The following is a 10,941-nucleotide window of genomic DNA, read 5'->3' as shown; positions in this document are numbered from 1 at the left end:
CCACCTTTTACAAAGCAGTAGAGAGTTGTGCAGACATCTCATTGTAAGGACTTTATTAAGTCAGGTGAAAAAAATACCAAACAAGTGATTACAGTACAGTGTTGATCAGAAAGGTAGGTTGAACCAAGGGCAAAGGTCCCAAACAGTTTCCATAGGGAACAGGCATCAGCTTTACTCCTTGGAGAACATGTGCTGGACCAGGTCACACACACGGTTGCTGTAGCCAAACTCATTGTCATACCTGCAAATAAGCAGGATTGAAAATCACAAACGATTTAGCCACAAAGTACACCCAGAGTTCAGTTTCCCAAAACAGATGCTTATCGATTGCTCTGTAAAAACTTACACTTTTATGGTAATAATTACAGATGTTTTTAGTCATTCTCAGAATGGCATGATGGATTATGAGATACCACAAAAACTCACCATGAAACCAGTTTTACAAAGTGATCGTTCAATGCGATGCCAGCGCCAGCATCAAAGATTGAGGAGCGAGAGTCACCGTTGAAGTCTGTAGACACAACCTGACCCGAGAGTCATGTACAGTTAGGAGGCATGACCCCTGCAGGTTAGGAGCTAGAGATGAATAACTGACTAATGTTTAGTAATGTGCTGCCATCTGCTGGCTCCTGAGCCGATAAATGTCCCCACAGATGCAACAGTATTTATTTATCGTACCTGGTCTTCTGTGTATCCCAGAATTCCCTTTAACGGTCCATCTGCTGCAGCCTTAACAACCTTTTTGATGTCATCATACTTTGCCTGAATGATGGGACAAATAAATGGGTTGGATTGCAAACTTTCAACCCAAATCTCCAAAGATGGTGCAAAATTCAAGTTTAAAAAAATGAAAAGAAAAACATAGAATTCAATTCTGTTCTAAACTAAGACCATCTCTTGGAGACAAACTGTTCAGATTATCTAATACTTACCGGCTTCTCCAGACGAACCGTCAGGTCAACAACAGATACGTTGGGGGTGGGGACACGGAAAGCCATACCAGTGAGCTTTCTGTTATAGATTTACGACATGAGTGACCCTCAAAGCAGCTTTATTATAAATCCATTTTACATTTACTAAAAAGAAATTGGCTAAAAGGAATTCCGTACCCGTTCAGCTCAGGGATCACTTTGCCGACTGCTTTGGCAGCTCCAGTCGAGGCGGGGATGATGTTCTGTGCGGCACCTCGCCCATCTCTCCACATTTTACCTGAAGGCCCATCAACAGTCTTCTGTGTGGCGGTGGTAGCATGGACTGTGCTCTGGATGAGACGACAGATGGAGCCAGAGACACATTTTGCTAAAGCATTTAAACCAGGCTCAGATTTTAGTGTAGAGATACAGATTAGGGCGTAAACCTGCCAATACTGACTTTATTTCATTCCAATTTCAAACAACTAGCTATTTTAAATACTGCATCCCAAAGGGAGCCTTTTTAAATGATCTTCAACAGACTGCCCTCGTAGGAGGGAGTACAACAGAAGGTTTAGATATTGCTAAATATTTCCTTTTACCATGAGACCCTCAATGATTCCATAGTTGTCATTGATGACCTTGGCAAGGGGAGCCAGGCAGTTGGTTGTGCAGGAAGCGTTGCTTAAAAAGTAAATAAAAAAAAAAAAAGGTTATTGGTTGTTCTGAAGCTGCATAGTTTTGATTCTTCTCGTCAAAATAGATTTGTGACATCAAATAAAAAAACGGATCCTGTTGAGACTCACCTGACGACCTTCATGGACTTGTCGTACTTGTCCTGGTTGACGCCCATGACGAACATGGGAGCATCAGCGCTTGGAGCAGAGATCACCACCCTCTTTGCTCCGCCTTTCAAGTGAATCTGGAAAATAAAAAAACCCAGGTGGCTTGATGCAACTTAAATTAATATTACTACCCTAAATTAAGACAACTACATAATCTTGCATCCCCTTCAGAAAAATTTTATACCACTCCACAATTTTTTTTAATTATACAATTCAGATGTTTTCAAATCATGTTGCCTCATCAACATTTATACTTTGTTATCAGCAAAGTGCCTTTGAGGAACTTACAGAAGCTTTGTCAATGGTGGTGAAAACACCGGTTGACTCCACAACATAGTCTACGGCAGCACTACCCCATTTGATGTTGGCAGGGTCCTTCCTGTACATTTTTACACCACGGTTATGCATAATGTCTACCCATCAGGAAGCATACGAAGTCTGTTAAATACTACATACTCATGGAAGACCGAGATCTGCATCTTGCCAATAATCAGCTTGCCGCCATCTGCCTTCACCTCTCCATGCTTCCAGACACCATGAGTGGAGTCGTACTTGAACATGTAGACCTGCAAGACAACTTACAAGTTTAAGACTGCACATAGATTATTTGGACATTCTTAAATACCATGCTTGTAGCAGAAAATTGTGTGACATTCATTTATTTATTTTTAAAAGTTGCGCACCATGTAGTCGAGGTCAATAAAAGGGTCATTGATGGCTACAACCTCAACCTTCCCACCAATGGCTGCAGCCCGGGTCACCAGACGACCGATTCGTCCAAATCTGAAATACATTAAAAGGCAAGAAATATAATAGACAGGATATAGACTGTAAAAAAGAAAATTGCCTCTGTAAATGCCAAAGGAATATCTGCAACACCAAGTGGTTTTGAGAAAATAGAAATTTAGAATTAGGTCTTAAAATTTGATTGGGCTGCAAAGAATCAGTCAGAGCCTCCACATTGACCAATTATACTTCCAACAGAAAGGATAAAGTTTAGGTTCAAATTCCAAACACAGACTATAGAGCAACTTTAGCAAGTTAGCTACAGTTTTCAGGTGTTCCTCTTGACCAGCAGGTGGCAATGACTGAAAACTAAAAAAACAGCAGACAGACCATACATGGTCAGCCCACTTTGAAGATAAAGATGTTCACACAGAAAATCAAAAGGGAATTTACTCCTAATATGGGAATCATAAGACTGAGCCTTGAACCGGAGTGAGGAGGGAGCAGAGATAGGATTGCATCACCTACTTCAAACTGTCAGGAAACAAGAGATGCAACTGGATACCATGTCAGGAGAAGAAAATGGTTCAGTAAAATTTCAAGTATGGATTTTCCTGAAAAATCATAAAATTTAGAGAATAGAGAAAAAAAAATGGTCGAGCAGACAAATCTAATTCTAGTCACCTGCTGATCTCTCAATCAATTTTAAAATTTGTATTTGCAACACTGATAACCAGGATTTCAGATTTCTCCAGCTACAGATGGGAACATCCTTAAGAAAAGCAGGCTTTTAATTTGATTTTGGAGATTTAAAAACAAATGGAAGGGAGCAAGAATTTTACACAGCTTTCTGCTGAATGTTATCCATATGATCTGAATCAGAAGCTGTTCTTTAGCAGTCTGGGAAGCAAGTAGGGAGTCAGAAGGCCAAACTGGACCATTGCCCATCCTTTGTGTCTGAAGCTGGGCTTTGGCACCCTTCCAGCATCAACAAGCTAAATCTCTGAGCAGCAGCTGCTGCTGCTGCTTCACAAAAGACTGAACCCGTTTCAACAATCTCCAAGTCTTGGAAGCATCCATATTCTGCAGCAAGGATGATCTCTGGACCTCAGAGATGTTTGAGTTAAATTTAGACAAGTGGGGAAAATCAAAGGAATGTGACAGCTGAGGGGAAACGGTGATGGAGTCAGTGGAGGGGCCTGGAGGATGTGACTGGAGGGACACCGAGCGTGGAGTCACAACGCCAGCGAACTATAAATAGCAAGAGAATAGACTAACCTACTACAACCAGAAGATAAAGGGTCCAACTCAAAATATTACGTTTTGGCAATTGCTGCTGCTGTAATGCCAATTCATATTTACACATGTCACCATAAAAATAATTTAAAAAAAACATCCTGTAGAAAATGTGTACCTTGAATCTACTGTACACCTTTGGGATTCTGAAGGGAAAACCTACAGGCTGGCGAGGGACAGTCAAAAGCTTTCCATAATCAGTCGAGCTCAATCTATTTTAAGGTAAACTATTCTTCATTTTTATATACCATTTGGCAATTGGTGTAAAGTATGTCTAGAATAGTTTGAAAGGTGATGTAAGAATGAAACTTTGCACAAATCTTATCCAGTGGTGAGGGTACCTAATATTTTAGGGGTAGAACCAAAGAAAATTATAATTATTACATAAAATGCTAGGAAACAATTACAGTGATTAAATATTTACACCAATTTTGTAGTAGAAGAGATTTCTATTACCGTGGACACTGGTTTAAAGTATTAATACAGATTAATATAAGCTAGTTAGCAATAAAGAACCAGAAAGCAAAAAAAAAAAGTTTCAAACTTGGAACAACTGAAGCATACACAAGTCCAGATATACTGCCATCTTCTGTGTATATAACATTGATAAATTTGAATTAATACGCGTTACAACAATAACTCATTATTGTAACTCATCTTACAATAACACTATTTATCCCTGTGGGATCAATAAAGTATTTTTGAATTGATTTAGAATATAATCTACACAACTGTGTGTGAAAATTCATTTAGAACTTCATCATTTTCCTCTTTTTTACTGTGGCACAGTTGAGTTTTGTTGTACTTATGCCATTTTTCATTGTGTTTGAGAAAGGTGACTTCAGTGCCATCTACATAGTCTAAGCATGAGACGTTTATTTTCATCAAGGTCATGAAACTGCTTCAAGACTTCAGCCGAGGTTTTATATCCAACTGGTGTTTGATTAATCAGTGATTAATAATTTACACAGAATGCATTTGGTCCAGTCGATTTCTTGCCCTACTTTGCTTTCTGGATTTCCCATTTCCATCAGTTCAACTCAACACCACCAACATCTATACTACAAAATAACCAACATTCAAAGTACAACCACCACCATGTGTATGCAGGACCTGAAAATCATTGTCCAATTTTTGTTTTCTATACAATTTATGATTTCAAAACCAACGCTGTTTTTTCTGAAGATTTAAAACAATAAAAATGACGACATGCGGTTAGCACAATGGGTACTGACGCAGCGTGACATCGACTGACGTCCCTCTGTATTTCTTGTAACAAATTTCATTTTTCTACAGATAGTTACTGAATACATTTTCAACGGTCGGTTACTATGCTAAAAGGGTTACTTAGGAACTGTTGCTAAGGCCGTTACATTTTCAAACGGCTCCACCTTTGGGATTGATGGAAATCTGATGGAGAACATTTATGAGAAGTTTCATGCTTGTATCATCATCGTATTTTTATACCAATCGTCCAGACTAGAAGGTTTCTGCACAAAAGTCCGTATAACTTGAATAACTTCTTCAAAATCTTATTTTGGCCGTATTCATGACCATGACAGCGAAAATCTGTAAGGTGCAAAAATTAAATCTTTTCTACAAAGAGAGCAAAGCCAAATGAGCTCACCCGTTGATTCCAATCTTCACCATTTTTTCTGGTGTGGAATGGCTGCTTCTAAACGGGTGAAAAGTTTAACATGTAATTAATAACTCAGCACGTGATCAGTAAAGTTCGCGGTAAACAACATTAAGACACAGATGGATTTTCACTTTCCCGCGTGCTTCACAGTTGCTTCTAGAGAATCTCACAGGGAACAACTTGACTCACCTGGAACAACGTCGAAAAAGCCTCTATGCAAACAGCGGTAAAATGCTTGATATGGAAAACAAGAGTACAGATACCTGAACCGTTAGTAAATGACCCCACGATGGGAGGGTCACCGGAATTTATACCAGCTGTAATGACCACGCCCCCGAACGATGACGTTGCCATCTAACTGAACTAGAGTTTGCCCTCAGCATATTTCCAAACCTTAAAATTTAAGAACGTGTTCTGCATACGGTGATATAAAAGACAATGGTGTCAGTTTGGACTAAAGTTACTTTTTAAAGCAGAATATAAACGAATGCATATAATGGCCCATGTAATTAATATTTTCACCAGGTGACAACTTCAAAATGCTGAAGTTCTATCAATTTTTTTAATAATCAAATTACTGCTAAAGTTTTTTTTGGGAAAAAGCACTTAATAAAAATTCTGAAACTTTTATGGGATATTTAACAGGTTACCTGCTTTTCATTACCTTCATTTTTCTGCTATGGACTAAAAAAATCGGACTTTAGTTAAAACTGTAGTAGATAGCTCAGTTTCAGCTACAGGAGCTCACAGTTGGAAAAAAATGGTATTTATTCATTTATTTATTTGTACAGTGAGTTAGTTAACTAACTATCTTGGTAGTTAGTTAGTTAATTAACTATCTTGCTAACTAGCTAGTTAATTAGCTAGCTAGTTAGGTTAGTTAATTGTAATGATGTCTATACAGGTCAGAATGTAAAAAAAAAATATCTGGGCAGCTGCAAGCTTATCCAAGATGCTTTTGCCACAGTACTTACAAACATCTGATCAGTTAACTATATTCTTCCACTGCGGTGTACTGGCTGTGTTTAAAACTATACATTTTCTGTGTAATAGTCTGAAAGGCACTGAGTGGTCCTCCTGGGCCTGAATACCTTTCAGAGTTACTGGGCAGGTGAGATTTGAACTATATAAGATCTGTTCATTCAGTGTTTGTTCATTCAGTGTATCCATGACCAGAACTAAACACGGGGAGATGCCATCACATTTTGTTTTGATAACTTAGAAAGCCTCAACAAAAGCGTACATGTGTGCTCTGTTACTCCATGTTATGGTGTAAGTGTGTGCACGTCGGAGGTTACCTAAACTCCAGATTGATAAGGTTTTTGTCTTTGGTCAGAGGTCTGTGTCTTATCTTGATGTCTCCCATGATCTACCTCAGCCATGCTTTTTTTCAACAAAAGGGGAACCTGGTTACCATGACAACCCCAGAGGTGAGACAGCTGGTTAATAATTCAAGTCTCGCTCCATCCAGTCTGATATTTGTCTTTCTCCAGCTAAGACTGTATAAACATGGTTATAAAATTCAGCCATGGTCTCACAGCTTGATCAGGAGAACTCAGACATGAGGCTGCTCTTCATCTTTATCTCCCCTCTGCTTTCACCTTTGCTTTACACTGGGCTAAAGATGAATCTATTGGTTTTAACGATATTTTGTAATATATTGTAATATATTACTGCAACACATGCTTTGTTGCAGTAAGTTTCACAGGCTGTACTGTAACTCGTTTGTAAGATTGTCTAATGAAATCCTATGCAAATAACAGCAAGGAACTGTTTTCATTCCTGACACTTGCAAATGTTTTCATATTCTTGTAAGCGACCTCATACAAATAGATAAAAATAACAGTTTGTAAAGTTTGTAGATATTTTTATTCACTTACATATTTCTTTTCACATTTCTTATAATCTATTTTTCACAACTGTATATTTGACATAAAGCAGTCCACATTTTTCTTTTATTATTATTGCTTATTTTTATGTGTATCGGTCTGCTTCCTTTTGCCAGTCACTTTGCTGCTGATACACCCAGATTTCCCTTCCAAGGGCCAATAAAGGATAATTCTATTCTTGTATGAAATGTTTAAAGACTTTGAAAGAGCAAAGGCACATTCTTTGCTATATCTTAAAATCTTTTTTTCCATTTTTTTTGTATTCTCCAATAATTTTATAGCAGATTTAAAATGATTAATTTCTCTAGTTGGAGTGGGAGCAGCAGTGGCTGAGGTGATATAGAGCAGCTGGCTCTAGTTCCAGAGCTTCCTGGTTTGAACGCTGTTCCTTCCAACGGATAATTGTGAGTTTCCCCAGGAAACTGAAAGATAATCATGAGGGATGCATCAGAAAGGACATCTGGCTTAAACATCTGCCAAGTCTGTGTGCATGCAGCTGCGGAGCGGAATAGGCTGCTGTGCTGTGTGGACAAAAAAGGACAACTCTTATTTAAGCGAATTATGTCTAACTTCACTTTCCTCATACATTCCAGCTGTAGAGGTGTTTAAACTGGAATATAAATATGGATACTTATGGTAAAACTTTTACGTACAGCATTCACTAATGTAATACAAATCCTTGGAGATAAACCATGGAGATAAACTCTCTCTTCATCTTTTAAATAGTGTTGATCCATCTTTAAAAAACAGGAAGCTGACACTAAATTTCACAGGTGGACTCTTTACTAACTGGCTGCATAAGATTTTATTTAGGAGTGATTTAATAAAGAAGTCTGAATTTTCTTGTAGTTTATTGCTTTCTTTCCCTGTTTGTTTGCAGAAGAAAATTATATTTGCAACAGATTCAGTTTTGTTTTTTTTGCAGTCAGAATATAATTTTCACTTTCACCTCGGAGAATAAATCTTAATCTAGAAACAAAATGAGCATCATGAACATAATTTGTGATTATCAACACGAAAAGAATATAGCTTCCCATTTCGTTTTTATGATGAGGTGATCAAATCCGAGTCGCCGCAGCAGGCTCCAACTGTCTTTGCGGGTGACCTTTTCTCAATGACTGTAAACTGATGACATTTATGGCATTTGTTGTATTTTTGTTTATGAAAGAATGAATTTGACAGTGGGGGTGGGAGACAGTAAGAGAGAGACATGCTGCAAAGGTCAAGTAGCAGATTTAAACTTAGATGACGGAAAGGCGGCTGGAACCTGCTGAGCCACCAGGACCAGAACTCAGCAGTGTTAGGCCCTTTTCCTGCACATCTTTAACACAACAACAGTTAGAGGCTTAATTGTGTTTTACACAGTTATAAAATATAATTTATTTCAAAATGGTAGGTTTTCTGGCATAATATCATAGCATTAAATGACTAAAAAACACAACAATTTGTTAATAATGCTTTCTACTTAATTGACACTTAAATAACTCTAAGGATACAAAGAATACAAATACAATACTTATTTCCCCTTTGTCCTAAATTACATACATACCTTATGAGATGGAAATGGAGAACATCTGCTTCAAAACGACACTTTAACACAGTTGGTAACATAACCAAATGGATGGATTTAAAATTACTTCTGATGTCTTTATGAACACAAGTCAGACTGCATCATTTCACAGCGTTGCCTCTTTGTAATTAAAGCAAAAATGAAAATATATCATGTTCTGGGCTTAGTTCAATTCCTCTGTCCATTATTTTTTTTATTTTTTATTTTTTTACAAAATAATAAAACATTCATGCAACAGATTGAAGTTAAAACATGAGAAGCCTTCTTTTTGATTACCATATGATGCCCTCTAGTGAGTTGTAAAAACTCCAATCATTCTTCTTTGGAAGTTTTTGAGAACTTTTTGAAGGCAGTTGTCTTTGCTTTCTTTAGTTCATATGTAAATAAATCAGATATTAAGAATGCACTGAACTTTTTTTCTTTGTTTGTCCAATGCCTTGTTAATTATGAATCACTGAAATAAAAAAGAAGAAACAAAAAAGTTAAAAGAGGTTAAAGAGAACAACATGATTTGAGATTTGTTTATAAACCTTTCGAGGAAAGTAAAGATACTTTGATGCAATTTGTACTCTCAGATTTTATAAGCTAATATTTCCTATTGCAATATTTTTAACGGTGATGCTGATTATTCCTATTTTTTATTTTAAATTTAATTAAAGCCTGTATTTAAGAGATATGTTAGTTTTTTGTGTCCTCTGTTGACCTTTAGAGGGCAGCAAAAACCAAAAGGTAAATGTATTTCTATCCCCTTCTGTGGGTTAAATTTTCAGATTGTTTAGTAAATACCTTGATTTCTTCTCCCAAGGAATTAGCACAAATTGATCTATTTCATTGGATTGACTTGATAATATAATTTTGTATGTAAATTGGAAAAGTCATTTGTTATGACGTGGCACTATTTAAATAAACTTTGCTGAACTGAATGTTGTCTCTTGCATAAACACAGTGTCAGATTTTGTCCTCATGACTCATGGTTGTTTTACTTTAAACTTAATTTCTTTATGTAGTTCTTGGACCAGAATTACATGAGCAGAATAAAATTATTTCTACATATTACAATGCTAATCCAACCAAGTAGAAAAATTAGATTGACTCCCAAAATACGCCAATCCATGAGCGCTCACACAAAGGTTTGTCTGAACATTACTAATAAACAGTTTGGTGTGGCACATTCATCTTTAGGTGTCACTTTAGCAGTAATGAAGTCTCAGTGTAATTTCCCAAAAGCTCTGGGGGCCAAACATGCTTTATGTGAGCACAAATGTAAGCAAAGATAAATTAACAGTCTGCCCAGCTGGGCTAAACAAGAGGCTAGATCAGTTTTGTGATTATCTCATTAAATAAAGTCCCGGTTGACAGCCGCCCCCCTCCTGCAGACCTCAGTTTTAACCCACCTTTCCCCCTGCAGGATTAGGCCATCATTCTTCATCGAGCTGCAGCCTCTGCCTCCATGTCTGTCTGTCTTGGCTGGAGCGACTAAATCTAAGAGCTCTCCTGGCAGGCGGAGAACGTGTCGACCTTGTCTCGTCCTCTGTTACAGGAAGGAGGCTCTGATCAGCTCTGCAGAGAGGATGTGGGGATAACTGGCAGGAAACCAGGTGAGAGGAGGTAAATGAGATGTTGCTGTTGAAGGCTGGGGCAGGACCATGAGGGATTTTACATTCATAATTCATTCAGTCAGCTAGTTTGTTAGCCTACCCAGTATACGCAACAGTCAGTGTGACATTTGCAAAGTTAGAGAATGGCATTAAAAAAAAAGACTTCCCAGATAAATAAGGTGAAAAAAAGCAGAGAAAAATCATCAGTACAGATTAGTCAAACAGTTTCTTGCAATGCTCCATCCTCTCACCAACAGAAAGTAACTCCTAATGGTGATGTGAAAAGAAAATTGTGCATGATTTTTAGACAGTGTTAGGGTGAAAAATCCAAAATATGGGGTAGAACAACTTTTTGCTTTATTGCAACTACAAATTTCAGGGACAGGTCTGTACCAGATTTGCACAGTCACTGATAGGTATTTTTCTCGAACCTACATAAAAAGACCACAGACAACGTATATGAATTT

At 37.6% G+C, this 10,941-nt stretch overlaps 1 protein-coding gene and 1 long non-coding RNA gene across 3 annotated transcripts in view; one reads left to right on the top strand and one right to left on the bottom strand.

The window, feature by feature from the left end:
- Positions 1 to 37: 37 nt before the first annotated feature.
- Positions 38 to 5,717, bottom strand: LOC103146444 (glyceraldehyde-3-phosphate dehydrogenase-like). The gene is made up of 12 exons (XM_007564376.2): positions 5,607 to 5,717; positions 5,406 to 5,453; positions 2,440 to 2,539; positions 2,213 to 2,322; positions 2,045 to 2,135; positions 1,718 to 1,833; positions 1,514 to 1,595; positions 1,110 to 1,261; positions 933 to 1,011; positions 679 to 762; positions 427 to 524; positions 38 to 241 (listed from the first exon to the last, which is right to left on the bottom strand). Exons 2-12 carry the CDS (start codon positions 5,426 to 5,428, stop codon positions 172 to 174), a joined length of 1,005 nt encoding a protein of 334 aa, XP_007564438.1. The 5' UTR covers positions 5,429 to 5,453; positions 5,607 to 5,717; the 3' UTR covers positions 38 to 171.
- Positions 4,997 to 10,941, top strand: part of LOC107837613 (uncharacterized) — a 10,356-nt gene continuing 4,411 nt past the window's right edge. Inside the window, exons 1-2 of one of the 2 annotated variants that reach the window (XR_001663651.1) lie at positions 4,997 to 5,349; positions 10,285 to 10,474. This is a non-coding gene — a long non-coding RNA (uncharacterized LOC107837613). Of the gene's footprint in view, positions 5,350 to 10,284; positions 10,485 to 10,941 lie in introns of both variants that reach the window. The other variant, XR_001663652.1, reaches the window with a different exon arrangement.

This window comes from Poecilia formosa, unplaced genomic scaffold (genome assembly GCF_000485575.1).
Source record: "Poecilia formosa unplaced genomic scaffold, Poecilia_formosa-5.1.2 Scaffold158, whole genome shotgun sequence".
NCBI classification, from domain to species: domain Eukaryota; kingdom Metazoa; phylum Chordata; class Actinopteri; order Cyprinodontiformes; family Poeciliidae; genus Poecilia; species Poecilia formosa.
The sequence above is the reverse complement of the archived record's forward strand: the minus strand, read 5'-3'. Positions and strand labels throughout refer to the sequence as shown.

Coding starts and splice junctions, on each gene's coding strand:
- LOC103146444 (XM_007564376.2), bottom strand. CDS start 5,428: ATGGTGAAGATTGGAATCAACGG. Junction 2,540..5,405: donor GTGAAGATTGGAATCAACGG/GTGAGCTCATTT, acceptor AATGTATTTCAG/ATTTGGACGAATCGGTCGTC. Junction 525..678: donor TGGGATACACAGAAGACCAG/GTACGATAAATA, acceptor CTCTCGGGTCAG/GTTGTGTCTACAGACTTCAA.